This window comes from Lepidothrix coronata, unplaced genomic scaffold (assembly GCF_001604755.1).
Source record: "Lepidothrix coronata isolate B3197 unplaced genomic scaffold, Lepidothrix_coronata-1.0 Scaffold186, whole genome shotgun sequence".
Classification (NCBI taxonomy): domain Eukaryota; kingdom Metazoa; phylum Chordata; class Aves; order Passeriformes; family Pipridae; genus Lepidothrix; species Lepidothrix coronata.
This window is the reverse complement of record NW_016690366.1, coordinates 1,464,438-1,481,665: the sequence shown is the minus strand read 5'-3', so window position 1 is coordinate 1,481,665 and position 17,228 is coordinate 1,464,438. Positions and strand designations below refer to the sequence as shown.

Sequence of the window (17,228 nt, the reverse complement as noted above, 5' to 3'; positions counted from 1 at the left end):
GCTCTGCAAGATGTGTGTCCCTTTACTTGTCTCTGCTTATCAGGAAACAGAAATATTTTTATTTCTGCATTGCTAATTGCCAGCTTCTGGAAATACCATCTCTTAACATTCAATATATATAAAATAAATACAGAAATATGCTCCTAGAGTCCTACTGCAAGAACAAATGGGACACTGTCAGGGATTTTCAGGGTGTTCACCACTTCACATGTGTGAAATCAACAGGGACCATGTTGGGAGGGGGCTGTGACTTCTTCCAGCCACCTTCTCCCATCCCCTCTCCCCCTGCGTCACCAGCCAGTGCTGGGCACGAACAGAAGGTTCATTCTGCCACCAATAGGCAGCACAGCTCTGCTGAGCTCCACCAATGCCAATTTATGGTTTTTTTAAAAAAAAACAATGAATGCTCTGATTTAACAGGGATAACAAACACGGGTTACCTTCCAAAGTCCCCCAGAATGAAAGGTTTAGGGCTGCAAAGCCCTGCGGAATCCCCATACCACCCCTCTCTCAAAGCACCCACAGCAGCTCACGTGCAGTCAGCAAATATTGAGAATTATTTTGTTATGTTTGACATTTTCAACTGAGTCCCCATTTTCATGACTTTGTTACCAGCCCCTGGAATCCTCATTAAACATCCAACAGCCTCAAACATCTCCCCAAGCATCAAATCAGCCTCTCATCAAATTTATTCCTCCTTTTACTTTCCAAAAATTCTACTGCTCAGAGCACTAAAACACTGAGAAACTGCACAGAGAATAAACCATTTAAACATTCTCCATAGTCTTACAGAAACTGTAGAAACCCAGAGGGGATTGGAAACCTTTCCAGTCTTTCCCCCTCCAAAATCAGCAGCCACTCAAACACGTCACTGCTTCAGCCCCTGTCACAGGGAACTAAACTGTGTTTTCAACATTTGCAGGGATTTCCTTCTATTGCCACAAAAATATCCTTTTTTGGTCAAATTAAAATGTATTTCTTTTCAAACATATATTTTCTGATACATCAAGTGATTTTACTTACTGCTTCTATAATAACAAGAACTCTCCTGTTCTGTGGGGAGAAAAGTAGAATTATTCCATGAACTTTGTTTGTAATAATTCTAGACCAGAAGAGCCCCTTTTTTCCCCGTAATTTCCCCCCAAACTTCCCTTTGCCAGCTGCCACAGATCCCCAGCACTCACATCCCTTCTTCTCCAGCAGGGAGGCTGGGATGCAACACTGGCATCACAGAATCCTAGAATAGTTTGGGTTGGAAGGGACCTTAAAGAACATCTCATTCCATGCCCTGCCATGTGCAGGGACACCTTCCACTGAACCAGATTGCTCCAAATCCCATCCAACCTGGCCTTGAACACCTCCAGGGATGGGGCAGCACAGCTCCTCTGGGATGCAGAGCCACAGCCCAGAGGGAGCACAGCTGTCCATGCACAGGGGCTCAGCCTGGCAGGAGCTGCCTCATCCTTCCACACACCAGGAGCTGTCCCAGTTCTTCCTTCAGCTCTTAAAAGTCCAAATTTTCCTAAGCACGTCCCAAACATCCCTTCTTGGCAGGGGGCTGTGGGCTGTGCTTGCAGAGCAGACACTCTGACGGACAACAGCAGCCTGAGAGCACAGAAATGAGTTCAGGAAACTTCAGCCTGGTTCCTAAACTCCCATTAATGGTTCTAGAACAGTGCCCAGGCTGTGAAGAGTAACATCACTGTTCCAGCAGCCCCCTGTGTACCAGGCACACCACCAACCACACCCTGGATCCGGGTAAAGCCATGTGCCTCTGCATCCAGCCTCACCTGCCTCTGGAATAACACGTTACAGAGTGACTGAGAATCCATTGAGTGGATCAGGATTTGATGGCACACAGACTAAAATCGCACCTTGCTCTGAACCCAGTCAGTGTTGGCACTGGGGTTGCGCTCAGTGTGTCCAAGCCCAAGTGTTCTATTCCCAAAAGACGGCATCCAGGGAACACTGAGTACTTGTTCTGCATTGTAGGAGGGGATCTGGGAAGGATCTGACAGATCAGCCTCATCATTGGTTTGGATTCCTCTGGCAGAGCACAGAGGTTGTTACCCACGCTTGGGCAGTCTTGGGGAAGCCTCAGTTTTCCAGTCATTCAGCCCCCAAAGCTGGGCTGTCAGGGGCTTGTGAGCCCCCAAAGCTGGGCTGTTGGAGGCTTCAGCAGCCCCCAAATCCATCATTTTGTCTCAGCTAAGAGCCAGGAAAGTGTCCTGGCAGTTACAACTGATCCTATACAGCAGGCTCACTGTGGCTTTACCAGCCATTACTAACGAGCTCTTCCTCTGGCTCCAGTAGAAGCTGGAGGGATTGATGATAATCCAAACTGTTTTTTCAGGAGGACAACACAGACTAATAGATCACAGAAAATCCTGAAGCTGAGGCTCAACCCTGAGGACATCCCCAAGGACACTTTGGAGGTATAAAGGTGCCCCAGAACAACCACTCAGAAAATCTTTATTGACAATTATCCCACGAGTTTAGTTCCTTCACATCTACATCTTGGGGATGGAAACTTGGAAGAACCACCTCCAGGAGTCAGTCTCTAATTTAATTATAAGCCTTATAACCATGCTGCCAGTTTGCTGCAGGGGTTGGGACTAGATGACCTTTGAAAGGTCCCCTTCAACCCAATCCATTCTGTGACTCTTCTATGATTATAATGAGCTGTTTGTTTTTTCCCTTCAGCATTTGTTTTACATTCCAAGTAATTTCAGAATAACCAAACAACACCAAGGAGTCCCATTCCATGCCCACAGGCATGCTTGTTGCCAAACCAAATACACTGGAATTCGTAGCACCCAGCACCCAAACTGCAACATTTTGGGTCTTTTTGAAGAGTTCTATCTTTTCATGAGGTGGCACAGGCAGGTGTGGACCCCAACAAGCATGTCCAGCCTCTGGGGAGAGAACTTTGATGGGAGCAGGGACCAAGCATCGTGTTCCCGAGCACGGTTAGAGCTCAGCTCTTCGCACTCCTCCTTTTCACTCCTCAGTGCTGTGTTAAACCTTGCCATGGCCACACTCTCCTGCTCAGGCTTCTGATTGTGGCCAGCAAAAAATACTCCTGATTAAACCCAAGCATGGCACCAGGCCGAGAAGAGAATATTCATTACAGCACTGCAAGGAAGAGAGGAACTGGGGACAGCAGGGAGTGGGGAAAAGCCCTCAAAACCTAAAATGGTTTGGGTTGGAAGGGACCTCAAAGCTCATCTTGCTCCCATCCTGCCATGGGCAGGGACACCTTCCACTAGCCCAGGTTGCTCCAAGCCCCGTCCAACCTGGCCTTGGACACTTCCAGGGATCCAGAGGCAGCCACAGCTTCTCTGGGCAACCTGTGCCAGGGCCTCTCCACCCTCACAGGAAAGGATTTCTTCCTCATAACCAATCCAAATCTAGTTTAAAACCATTCCCCCTCACAGAATCACAGTTTGAATTAGAGGATCTCATTCAGTGGTTCACCCCAGAGGAGCTCAGGGACCCTTGGCAGCTCCAAACTGTTGAGCAAGCAGCAAACCCGTGTGTACCCCCCACGAGAGAGCAGGTCTTCACAGGAGAAATTATCCAAAACCAGGTGGGGAGTGGCCCCAGCTTCCACTCCTGAGATTTGATCCTGATACTAAATCGTATATTTAACCTGAATATTAATAGAATATTTATAAAATGCTTATCTGGAGTCAGAGGCCCCTTGGCTCCCTGCAGCTGTGGAGGAGCCTGAGGATCTGCAGGAGCAGCAAAGAGAGTTGGAACAACTGATGAAGGAGGCCCACCTAGACCTCAGGAGACCCTGCAAGGGACTTCCCTGGAGAAAAATCACCTTTTGATCTTGGGAATAAAAGTCTCAGGTGAGGGCAAAGTGCTTTGTTTCCGTGATCACTGGAATAGTGGCTCATCCCCAGAGAAGTGACAACCCTGTCCCTGTACCCAGCATGCTGGATGTGGGACCGGATGGCAAGGAGGTGTGTAAGAGGAAAACAACCAAAAAACCAAAAAGAAAGGTACAGCACTTGGCTGGACTTCCCTTCGAGCAGAGAAGCCCAAGGCCTGCAACAATTTAGCCTTTACCACTTACCCAGTCCCTGCTCCTGTGCAGGTGATCCATTCCATTTCCTCAGACAAGGACAGGGCAGGAGGCATCCCAGAGAAGCAAAAAATTAACATAAATACATATATTTTGGCCCTGGGGCTTCAAAACTCTGAATTAACCAAGTGTTTGAATGATCCTGGAGCTTCAGCAATACACGCACCTCCACCTGCGCTCTCCTCCCTCCCACTGGCGGGCAGAAGGGGCCGAGGTGGAAAGGAAATAGGGAACAACGGCATCAAAATAAGATTTATTACTTAGAACCAAGATTTGGAAGAGACAGACATGGCAGATAACAACGAAACAGAACACCAGGCTCCAGTTGTGAGGAAGGGGGGTACCGAGGGGCTGATGGGCAGGTGGAAGTTCCTATGGCTCTGGGATCAAAACCAAGAGTGAGAGGGTGAGAACAGCCTGGGCTGGGCTGCGGAGGCAGCAAGGGAGGCCTGTGGGTGCACAGAGTTTGGGGCCCGGATGTAACTGCAGGAGCAGCACTTTCCCACTCCTTAGGACCGTGCTAACCCAGCTTTCTTAAAAAGAGGTGAGTAGTCCTTTGATAAATGATCACCTGTGAGATTATTGCTTCAAACTACTCTGTCTATCCCCTCTACCCAAAGTCAGTGAAACCCACCACCAGTGAACCCAGAGAAAGAAACCCCTACTGCTCATTTTAGCTCATTGAAGGCACTTCAGAGTCTTAAAAATGGCTCCAATTACCCACTGGTCTGTGGAAGGATTTTAGTCTTACAGTTAAAATCAGCAGTGACTCGAAACTGTATTTAAGTCTGGCAAGAAAAAGTGGCTGGTCTATGAGAAAAAGAAAGAGGTAAAAAGGGAAGTGACGAGCACAGACTGACTCTCTGGTGCAGGATCCGGAGGGGTTTTTACTTGATTTAAGTGGATTTAAAATAGAGTCTCATCTCTACAAAAGAATGGTGAGACATCTAAATGGAACTGGAATTGTCTTCCTTGTATGTGTGCCTGGCTTATTGCTTGGAAAATTGCTTAAATGACAATTAATTGTGTGAAACAAAAAGCATTTGAAGGAGTGCCTCCTCCTCTTCCTCCTCCTCCCTCTTCTCCATCTGCTGCTCATGGAAACCTGGCTCACAACAGAAGTGAACAATTTGGAACAAAATCCTTTTCCCCCAAAATAATTCTCCTTTATTTTTTTTTTTTTTTGCATAACATTTTTTGTATTTCCAACTATAAATAAAAAAATGATTAGAAAGAAGTTACAAAATTGTGTCGAATGGACCAGAACAGCACAGAATTCCTCACACATGATAAATCACTTCCCATCTTCCTCTTCCTCCTCCTTAGCCACGGCGGGGCCTCGCGCTTGGCACTGTAGCTGCGGGGGCCACGTGTCAGTCGCCGACGGTCTCATTTTCAGAATCTAAAAGAAAAAAATCCATATATGGATTTCACATCTAGGAAAACCCAAACCAAACCCAAAAAGGGCCACGCAAGCTCACGGGCCCCAAGTGTGTGGAGGTGCTGCTGCCAGAGCACGCTGTAGGTACCGCAAGGGAACAGAGACCAGGATCTGTCATGCTGAGAGCTCAGATGTGTAAACACATTTATTTTGGTGGCAGAACCTCAGCACCTCACAGGGTCCCTCAGACCAGAGCTCTGATTCCTGTGGGAATCAGGAAAAAAAAATTAAGTGTCTCCAGGTAACCAGGAAAAAACACATGGCAGCAGCGGGTCAGCCACAACACCCTGAGCAGAGCCAGGCTCCCAGGAGGTAGAGATGGACAGAGCCAGCAGAGACACCCAGCACTGGGCTCAGTTTGTGGGACCCTGCCGCTGAGGGAAGAGGGGAGAGGGATGTGATGCTGTGTGGAGGTGCCAAAGGGATGGTGGGATTGCCAGGGTACGCCGTGGCACCAGCTCCCCACACCCGCAGGCTTGGCTCCCTTGTCCACGGAAATGGAGCCAAGCCTCGGATCACAGATCATAGAATGGCTTGGGTTGGAAGAGACCTCCTTCCACCTGGGCTGCAGGGATGCCATGTCCCACCCAGGCAGGGATGGGATCCATCAGCCTTCCACAGGAGGCAGACCACAGGGCAAGATGGTGGGACAGACGTGGAAGGGCACAGCAACGCCAAGGACTTGCAAGGACAGGACTGGGATAAAAGGCAGCGAGGGCGCCGAGGGCACAGCACGTGGCTGAAGAAGCAGCAGCACGAGGTGCCACCACGTGTCCCCCACCCTGCAGCACATGCCCACCACCACGCTGTGCTGGGGACATGCTCCCAGGGACATGCACCCCAGCCCCTTGCTCCACAGACACACATGCACACTGTGGGATCACAGCCACGGACAGGCCTGACGGAGCAGATGGCTTTGGGATGCCCTCAGAACACATGCAGGGTGTCCTTGGAGCAGCAGGGAGTCCTTGGAGCAGCAGGGAAGGCGGGGGATGGGTGGGGACAGCACGTGGTGCAGGTGCCATCTGGGTCTGGCACAGCTCCTGCTGGGTCTCTGTGGTTTGGGCTCCGCTTTTGTTAAACGCAGCCCCAACTTTCCCATACTCCTTGCTCCGCCTGTTCATGGGAAGAATGGCTTTTAAGGGAAGGAAAATCATGTCTTGATCGTAATTCCTTCCTGAGCTTCTGACGAACGCCAGTTCTGAAGATCCACCTGGATCCACCCCAACACCTGCTCGCTATGGATAACCAACATTTGGCAGAGAGTTTCACCCAGGAAAACAGGATAAGATGAACTATCTCCAAGTAACTAGGAAATAAGGTATGGCAGCCATGGGTCAGCCACAACACCCTGAGCAGAGCCAGGTCCCCAGTCACCTGGCTCCTCAAACAAACCCTCACGGGTGCTCAGCCCACAGACAAACTCCTCACTTCTTACTACAAAGTCAAGTCTGAGCTTTCACAGGCTGAGGAGGCAACAGCGCCGGAGAGACCGGGGAATGTGATTGAACCCCACGTTTGCTTGGTGGTGGAGAAAAGGCAGTGATGGCACATCCTGTAGCTGCTGCCTAATGTGGTGACGAAGATCCTAGATGCAGTCTGTCTAATCTGATAAACAAACCCTGAGTGCTGAGGAAGTTTTTACTCTACTTGCAAAGTAGTTGAAAAAAACAACAGAAGAGTAAATACTTTTTGGGGCAATTTTATGTCAGACCTGAAAAAGCCCCATTTGAGAATGATTATTTCTGGTTATTTCTTCTTAAACCTAATTTTTTACAAGGTGTCAGAGTCCTGAATACCCCACAAAAACTGCAACAGGCACAAAGAAGACCCCAGAAGAGTGGCTGGAGAGGCTCTCACCATGCTCGTCCTGTCACCTGAAGCTCCTCGAGAGCCACACTGCCATAGCTAGCACTCAGTGGCACCTCAATAATGAAAGACAAAGTGTGGGGATCTGCTCCTTTCTGAGGAGAAAAAATAATTCCAGCTTTTCTCTCTGCCTCACAACTACAACAACGTGACCAGTATTCACCATGCATCCATTTCATTGCACTACATCCAAAGAAAATCATCCAAGTGCCCCTTACTCAACCAGACTTGGAAAAACCAAGACCTTGTCACAAGAATTTCACTGTTGTAACAGACACTTTGTCGAATATAGGTTGTTGTGTATGAACAGCTCCTCCACAGTGACCAAGCGAGCCCTAAAGCTTCCCGAGGCTTTGCAGGTCAGACTGAAGGCTCGAACCACGCAGCCCCTAAACTCTTCATGAGAAACTTATTTCAAGGGAGACATTCTATAATCAGATATAGATCCAAGAGCATGCAGCACCAGCCTTGGCAGCACACCACAACTATCCCTGGGAAGGGAGCAAAGAGCATCACATCACTCACAACAGCAGCCACCTCCTGCTCCAAGCCTGACTTCCAAATGAATCAAGTGTAAGTGATCTCTGTGCTGACACAGTCAACGTCAGCACTGCAGCACATCCAAACCCCTCTGAGCAACAAACTCCTTCATAAAGCAGAATTTGCAACCTGACAGCTCCTAAAATCCATCTCGTTATGCTGCCCTTCTGGAGCTTGGCTGCGTTAATAAAAGCAGCAGCACGGTCAGGGCTGGAGCCTCCCTGTCCTGCTGCCTCTGCAGGGGCGGCTCCACAGCCAGACACTGCCCCTGCCAAGGGCACCAACCACACGTGTGAGTCACCACACAGCTCCCATCTGATCAACGGCTCCTTTCTGGGTACACAGACAGGAAAATGATTGTCAGGGGTAAAATAATAACAGGGATCAGCACATCAGACTCACTCCACTCAATCTGCACCAGCGCCGACTAGGACAGCCCGACCCTACAGATCCCTGAGATGGACTCAATCCATAATAAATAACTGTCCTCAAGTACTCAATCCATAATAAATAACTGTAGCCAGAAATAACACAAGATGATGGTTTTGCTGTGTTATATATTCAATCCTATATCAGACACTCATCTATCCATGACAAGAGCGTGTGAGTTCCCTGCCCATACACTCTGCACAGACCGTGCCCACACTTCCCCACAGACATCACCAGAAATCAGGGACAGAGGAGGGCACACGAGGAGCAAGAGAAGGCAAGGAAACCTTACTGGGACACTAGACACAGTCAGGAACTATTTAATGTGTGACTTCTGCTTCTGATACAACATCTTCAACAGCATCCATGGAAAACTTGGGGGGAACCTGCTGGCAGCAAGGCAGAAAACAAGGCAGGTTCTTGCATTAATAGCCAATACCTGATGAGTAACATCAATCTCACCCAAAAAGTCTTGAACTCTTTGCTTCATTGTGGGGGTGGGGATGACAGGGAAAGCAATGCTGAGGTCACACAATTTCAGAAGGGAGACTTCTGGTTACAACCCTCCAAAGCCAACTTCCAAGGAATGTTTGAGGACAGATGTTTTTCCTGCCCAAACATGTGCAAACTGAACAAATCCAACACGGACCTATGAAGTGTCCACGAGGCTTGTCTGGAAATATTCTGAATGTTCCCAGACCTGACAGTAACGCACTGGGATCATGAAAAATGCTTGAAGACATACCATTGACAAAGCCAAGTTAAACTAATGATTCAAAGTATTAGTGATTTCCTTCCACAAACACCAAACAGCAAAACCTGCCACTGGATGAAGAAGCCCATTTCAGGAATTACTGCCCCTGAGCACCAAGGCCCTGTTCCCCAACACGAGTATCTCTGTCAGAGCACAGTAACGGCCACGTCTCACCCTCGTCTTGCCTTTGATCTCAGCCAATGTCAAGTATTTCAGAGAAAAGTAAAGAAGTTATACAGCAGAGAGCAAGAATGGAGCACTTTGGAGACAGGTGTGAAGTGATGGTTAAGTAACCACAGAGTCCCAGAATGGTTTGGGTTGGAAGGGACCTTAAAGACCATCTTGTTCCAATTCCCTGCCATGGGCAGAAACACCTTCCCCTAGCCCAGGTTGCTCCAAGCCCTGTCCAACCTGGCCTGGGACACTTCCAGGGACGGGGCAGCCACAGCTTCTCTGGGCAACATTTCCTCCTTAAAGCAGCTTTTTAAAGGATTTTTTTTCTTTTCTAAAGGAATTAAAAAAATATTTCCTGTTTAAAGTTGTGAAATGGAGACCAGAGTTAAATACATGAACAAACTGTGAGGGCCAGTGTTACATCATTCTTTCGGGTGAAAGCTGTGCCAGGGAGGTTGAATCTGGATTTGCAAAAGAGCCTTAAGGTACTCCAGTGTTTCTCCCTGCCATCTCAAGTGCCTAGCTTTGCATCCCTGTGGCAGATGAGCAGCTCCTTCTCAGGATACCCAGTCCCACTCCAAGCAAGCCAAGGATGGGGTGGGAAAGCAGAATGTGATTATGCATTGAGATACTCCACCATGACATGAGGCAATCAGAAAGCTAAATGAATGGCACACAGGAAAACTTCAACTACTTTCCCAACTTCCCAAATTGTGAAAACTTTGAAACTTTCCTACCAAAGTTTCAAAAACTTTCCTCCACTACTGGGTGCATGACTCGGGGGGTTAAAGCATTCCTTCGAGATTTGTATTAAGTTTCTGTAACTGAAAGACTGAAAATTGGGGGATCTGTGAGCTCCCTCATCGAAACTTTGAAACTTCCCACGTGTCAGCACAGGGCTGGGAATGTTGGGTGATGGCACAGCTACAGGATATGGCAGCAGGTCAGGAACTAGGGAGGTCAGGAATTCTACCAGCGGGTTTGACCCGTTTGCTGCCTATTGAAGCAATATTCAGAGTCAGTAATAAAATGATTTCAGCTCTGCGATCTGCAAGGGATCTTTTGTGGGTACAGATCCCTCTCTGATGGTGCAGCACAGATCCCTCAGGTCCCTCTCGCTCCTTGGCTCACCTTTTGCTCAAGGAGTCGCCCCATTTATTTAATCTCATGTCATTTGTTTAATTGCTGCTGAGGGTCAAAGCACTCCACGACACAGTTGCCACAACTGAGGGTGAAAGAACCACGGCTTGAAGCAACAGCCAGAAGAGCTGCAGCCAAGAGGGCCCTCAGGAAATTAAACACCACAAGTACCACAATGCCATCACCTTCTGAGCTGCTGCTTAGCCCCAGTGCTGGATAAAGGTGCAACAGGCAGGAGCTCCCCCCCGGGGATGTGGAAGCTGCACCCCTGCCCTGCTGCCCCGGCCGCCCCTCGGGAGCGCAGCACATGCAACGCAGCCACGGCGGGGACGGGCACCAGCGCGGGGCACGGAGCCCCCGACACACAGAGCACACACAGCACAGCCACGTGGGATGGGTGCACAGAGAGACAGAAGCAGGGGTGTCACCTGCACGCCCTTCCCTCATTCCTCCTGCAGCCTAACCTGATGACGGTGACTGCCAAGAGGGTGCTGGCAAGGGGGCCAAGCTTCCTCACACTTAAACGATGCCAGGATCCTTTAGAGGGGCTTCCCTAGTGCTTTGCAGCACAGGGGGGACACAGTCCATGGGCTTCTTTCCCATCTGCCAAACTCAGCACCCTCACGTGCACCACCAGCAGCGCTGAGGGCACCATCTGCTCATAGGAACTCAGCCCGCTCTGCTCTGCAGCAGCCCCAGCACCAGGAACACCTCCACAGGCAAGGACTCGGGGCACTGTGCCCTGCGAGGTGGCCCCAAGCACCTCCTGGGGCACCGCTTCCTTTCTACAGCTGCTGGAGGTGTGGGCTATGGGGAGAACCCAAGAACCAGCAGAGGCATCACATCTGCTCCTGCTACACAACCAAGGGACAAGAACGAGTCTGGAAAACAAAGGCAGTGTTACCCAGAATAGCTGGGAATCGACACAGTTCTACAGTTTAGAAAAACATCGGGTTTTTCACACCATTTTCAAGCACAAAATGTTTATTTTTCTTTTTAATCTATACAATTTCTCGGGGCTTTTAGTGCCACTGACTTTGTCAGTATACAAGGGATGGACTATACAGGCAATAGCGACATAATCTGTAGGATTCAGTGCGAGCCGAAGGGAACCCGGTGTGAGAACATATTTTCCATGTTTGCTCATGAAGCATACATACATGAATCTAAAAAACTCAAACAAATTAAAGATACATGGTACAGAGAACAGAAATCTCTTACTACAGTAAGTATTTTGCCCAGGCAGAAGACTCTGCATAATTGTCTATAAAATTCAATTCTAACTGAATTGATGGAATAATATATTCAAAGGGTACAAACAAAATAATTTAGACAGGTAGAATAATAATGCTCGAGGTACAATAGAACTATACAATTCACAGCTTGGAAGCACAGGACATCTCTGCCCTTCAGCAGATGGTATAAAGCATCATCACCAGGGAGTGACGGCGCCTTTGGGCATGGCCACTGCTCCGGGTCCTGTGCCTGTAACGCTCCCGCAGCGCTTTCAGAGGGAAGGAGACTTACCATCGGCAAACCAGGTCTAGTGGTTACCTTGTGCCTTTAGACTGAGGTGCAGGTGGAGACTCTACGCACAGTAAAACGGGCAAAAAGCAACTTTCAAACAGGAGAGAGGTGTCCGTGCCACCTGGAGCGCAAACTTTGGTAAAAATAAAAGTGAATAAATAAATTAAAAAAAAAAAAAATTCCATATGAAAGGTGGTGAGACTCCAAACCTGAAGTGTCAGATATGAGAAAGAACAGCTTCATATTCTGTTCTGTTTCAGCACGAACACTGTCAGTGGCCAGACACCACCCTGAGCCTTGGTGGCCGAACCGGAGCCAGAGCACGTGCGAGTGCTGTACTTACACGGGTCTGACAGTCCCCTGGAGATATGTTCTCCTACGATCAAGAGTTCCACTAGTTTTCTTCACTTATGGAACATGCATGAACTTGTAATTTAACTGAATTATAAAAGCCCAGATAGGAAAAGGAAATTAAATCCAATGTGCTGCTGATCTAGAGGAAAACAGCATTTTTGCTGCCTGTTACTGCAGTAAAGCCGCCATTTACAACGACTTTACCACAGGCTGGGGAGGAGAACGGATTGCACTGCCTGAAGCTATTCCCTGTCCTTGTATGCACTTTCCTGGGATCACTCTGTAAATACTCCTACATTACAATGTGCACTTCACTACTCCTTGTACAAACACAAACAGTTTTATGATCAGTGCGTCAAACAAACGTGTCAAACAAACCTCACCTCACAATTCTTTTTTTTTTTTAAAAAGCTTCAGAAATGAAAATTCAACCCGTGAATAAAAACGAAAGCATTTACAGCAAAATTAAGCTGATGAGGAACGTCAACTGTAAACCTGCAATATCTTTGCAAATAAAAAGAACTTCAACTGGCAAGCAGTAAATAAAATACACCTTTCAAATAATTGTACATCTCTTTCCAGCTGGGACTGGAAAGCTGAGATTCAAGGCACTGAAGTCCTGCAGGGTTAGTACAATTTGCAAGTCATCAATTCAAGTACATCAACATTAAGGATCGCAAGTGTGAAACAGAACACAAGGAATAAAGTGTCTTCAGCAATGGAACAGAAGCAGATATTGCCATAAGCACAAACGATCTGTTGTGACGCCGCCTCACAGTGATTGCTGACGCGGGCCCCGCCCCGTCCCACACGGATCATCCACAGAGCAAACACTCCACATGACGGCGTCAAAATCACCAGGACCCATGGCAGGATCGCCCGTGGCAAGGTCACCCACCGACAGGGTTACCCGTGGCAGGGTCACCCATGGCAGGGTCACCCACGGCAAGGTCACCCATGGCAAGGTCACCCCCCGACAGGGTTACCCATGACAGGGTCCCCATGGCGAGGTCACTCATTGCAGGGTTACCTGTGGCAGGGTCCCCACAGCCAGATCAGCCCTGGCAGGATGCCCGTGGCAGGGTCCCCACGGCCAGGCCGCCCCGCTAGGTCATGCGCAGCCGTGGGCCGGGCGCGCGGGCGGGCGGGCGCTGCAGTGGCACCGGGTACATCCGCAGGCAGCTCCTGCTGAGGGGTGAGAACCGCACGATGCCGGGACCCCCGACCAGCCCGGGCTGCGCCATCGGCCCCGGCCACGGCACCCCGTACACGGGGCTGGGGAAAACTCCTCCGTACTGACAGAGAGGCATCACATACGGTGTCACCGCGCCAGCAAGGGCGGGCCCTGGCACAGGCACTGGCAGGGACGGTGGAGCTCCAGGAGCTAATCCTGTGGGCATGGGGCAAGCCACCGGAACAGGGCACTTGCTCCCCAGTCCTGTCCTTACCGAATTTACCTACAAAAAGAGAAATACAAGAAGCGTCGCTACAGAGCTCCTCTTCCCCCCTGCCACGGGCAGTGACACCGAGCCCAGACACACATGTCCGTGGTGGTACTGATCCCCCACGGCATTGCACAGGCTGCCAGCTGGGGGCACAGGCACAAGGGTGTCACAGTGACCTTGGGCCTTTATTTTGGGTTCATTTCTTTTTTTCCTTTTATATTTTTGGTGGGGGGTTGGGTTGGGTTTGTTTTGGTTTTTTGGTTTTTTTTTTCTTTTTAAAGACATAAAATTTGGAAATTAATAGGAAAGATTGATATGGTGCAGAGGGGAAAGTTATCTGATTATAACCTTGCTCTTCAAGAAGGCAGGAAACATCACTAAACAAGTGAGGATGAACACCATAAAAAGTCACAACCAACCTCGCATGTCCAAAGGAACTCAAGTATCTTTTTTCTTGTGCATAGAAGTAAACGAACTGCACTAAGTGCAGAATTAACTCAAATCTCACGCGCTTACGTGAGACAAGCCTCAGAAGAGGCTTTCTCACGCCTCAGAAGAGGTTTAAAAATTCTAGCCCATATTTCTGTACAAAATTGTTTCATCTGGCCCCAGAGAACTGAGGAAAGGAAGGAGACCTGCCAGGGTGGCAAAACCAGCGAGGGCACAGCGGGGCTGCTCTGCCTCAGGCGCTGCCACAACCAATTCCAGCCGGTTTTCTGGAATTCTATTAACACCCACTGCAATTATTCAGCTTTTGCATGCAAGGGGCAGAGAAAGAGCTCTCCCTCAACACGGGATGGCAGAGTTTTCCAGATGACACACTCCATCCCGCACAATACCATGGGAACTGCCGTTATCCCAAACATTCACATTTCATTATGTTTTTAATGTCACAGAATTTACAACTCCCTGTGGGGTTCCCAGCATGCCAGCACCTATTTGTGGCATAGGAAAAAGGGGTGTTACTTAATTCTGGGAATCTCCCACCAATGTGATATTTTACATTCAATTGATAAAATTGGTATGAAGGTGAAATTTCAACAGAAAAAAATGAATATACGTATAAGGCTGTGTGGAACACTTACTCCATGCTTCTGATTTTAATTTCTCTTCTCAATTAACAATAAAAATGGCAATGTCCCCCTGGGATTTTCTGCTTTGGGGCATGAACCTCTGCTCCAAGGGCAATTTTAGAAAAATACAGAACTATCTGATACCTGTCTTCACTTCCTTTCATCTGAAACCTGAATCTGATGGTGAACGTCAAACTGAAAGAGATGCGTCAGTGTAATGAATTTGACATCATTAAAGTGTAAAACCCCACCAAAATTAACAACAGACACCAAAGAACAAGAAACAGAGGAACCAGGGACATATTTTTAAGACCAGCACACTTCTTTAAGCTGTTATTAAACTCTTGTTTTAACATCCTCAAAATCATGGTTTCCACCAAGCTAAACACCTGTGAGTGATGTACCTAACCAAAATACAGATTTTGGACAACGCTCTCAGGCACGTGGTGGGATTGTTGGGGGGTGTCCTGTGCTGGGCCAGGAGTTGGACTTGATGATCTTTGATGGTCCCTTCCAACTCAGGACATTCTATGGTTCCAGGACAGCATTTCTTACACTAGCAACAGATTATTTATTCAGTGGCACTGAAAATGTGAGGTGACATTTTCAGTGGCCCTATTTAAAAATTAACTTGAAAAACATCATTTTCAGCTCTTTTAAAGGACTGAGAAATCTGACTCACCCCAATTCAAGCTTCTGAACTTTCTCCTTCTCAGCTGAATTCCTCAGCAAAGCAGTAGCTGGATTTAAGGCTGTGTATGTGCTACTGGGAATAAAATTGTGTCATGCTCCAAACCCACTATTACACATACTCATTAAACTTGATAATGTCATGACAAATGCATATTAATGACTTAAGTTTTCTTCCTCTACCTTCATCCCATGCTTCAAGGGAGCTAAATGCACACTTTAGGAGGCACAACATCTGGCTCTTGTGTCTTTCCCTGGGTAGGAGTCTCTTGGTCATGGCCTCTATTTAACCATCACCTTTTAACCAGTTCTGATGACTCAACACTGATGGAAGCCCACACAACCCATTGAGTCCTGCATGGAGATGCTGACTGAAACACCAAAATTAACATGTGCCAAAAGAGTCCTCAAAGCAGCACAAGGAGCTGTGGATTTCCCGGCTCCAGGAAAGCCAGGAGACTACAAGTCCCTTTGCTTGTACAGGTTGAAGGGACGAAGATGGACATTCAGATGGTGATGAATGAGGTGCGTTCATCACCTACATGGGGTCAGATCTCAGCTGTGAACAGGACTAGCTCAGCATTTCAAGTCAGCCAGGCTGGTGTTTAACGAGATGCACCGAGGGAAGGCCCTGGGATTCCTGGCCAGAGCCCTGTCAATGGTCAGAGTGGTCACCTGAGCACCAGCCTGAGAGCTGCCGGGGCTGGAGAGTCCCCAGTGCAGCTGTGAGCCTGTGGGTTCTCCCATCTCTCATCAGCTGGCCAGTTCTGGGCTGAAAGGACATGTCTGGTATCCTTGGCTCCCTGCTGGCCCAAGGCACCTCTCCCCCTGGCCACTCCCTTGTCAGTTCTGCAAGTTTGCTGGAGGCTGCCCAGGGTGGAGTCACTGCCCCTGAAGGGATTAACAGATGTGTGGATGTGGCATTTGGGAACATGGGTTAGGCCTTGGCAGTGCTGGGGGAATGCTTGGACTCAGTGGTCTCAGAGGGCTTTTCCAGCCTCAGTGACTCTGTGGTTCTATGAAAGGTGCCAGTTGTGGCACAGGCTGTTGATTCTACAGTGTGCACCAGCTACACCCACTATATCCCAGGGAGCCAAGGCTTTGGCTTCCAGTGTGGCTGCTGGCTTTGGCATTCTCCCCACAGCTTGAAGACATGGCTGTGAATGGTTTCTGAAGTTATCTTGGCAATTGAAAACAAGCAGTACAATATCAGAGCACAGCATCCAGCTCAAGCAACCCATGTTGAGAGACCACTGACATACAAAGATCCTTGGAGCTGTACCCACAGTCACACAGGACACGTCTTTGGGGGTTATTTAGAATAAAACAACCCTCCTGAAGGAGTGGAAAGCAGAACTGGTCTTCTCCCTTTCTGATTCAACTTTAGACTCTATAACACCAGCAATGAGGAATGCCACAGATTCCATGGCTTAGCCAACTATGGATGGCATGACTTCATTTTTCATGTTACAATATTGATGTCCTCCTGTTTGTTCTGCTGCGTGTCGAGGCCTAGCAGAGTCAGCTGCCCTGGCCTTAAGGAGGCTGATAAGGCCAACAGTCCCAAACCCAACAAATTTAACAACTGCTCTGCAAAATTTACATCTGACATCACCATGTAAAAAGTCTGTCTGCCAGAGATATTTAATAGGGATTTCTCTACTTTTTTTTTTTTTTTTTTTTTTTTTTTTTTTTT

General features: G+C 48.4%; 1 protein-coding gene and 1 long non-coding RNA gene across 6 annotated transcripts in view; both read right to left on the bottom strand.

Annotated features, from left to right (window-relative positions):
* Window positions 1–4,337: 4,337 nt before the first annotated feature.
* WNK2 (WNK lysine deficient protein kinase 2) overlaps window positions 4,338–17,228 on the bottom strand; it is a 120,858-nt gene continuing 107,967 nt past the window's right edge. For 3 of the 5 annotated variants that reach the window (XM_017830978.1, XM_017830980.1, XM_017830979.1), the window contains exon 28: window positions 4,338–5,498. In XM_017830978.1, the coding sequence (XP_017686467.1) occupies window positions 5,391–5,498 (108 nt within the window). In that variant the 3' untranslated portion in view covers window positions 4,338–5,390. Of the gene's footprint in view, window positions 5,499–13,430; window positions 13,782–17,228 lie in introns of those variants that run through there. The other 2 variants (XM_017830976.1, XM_017830977.1) reach the window with 1 other exon arrangement.
* On the bottom strand, window positions 11,415–13,364 carry LOC108505200. Its single transcript, XR_001877421.1, has 2 exons — window positions 12,878–13,364; window positions 11,415–12,103 (listed from the first exon to the last, which is right to left on the bottom strand). It is a non-coding gene; the product is annotated as an uncharacterized LOC108505200 (long non-coding RNA).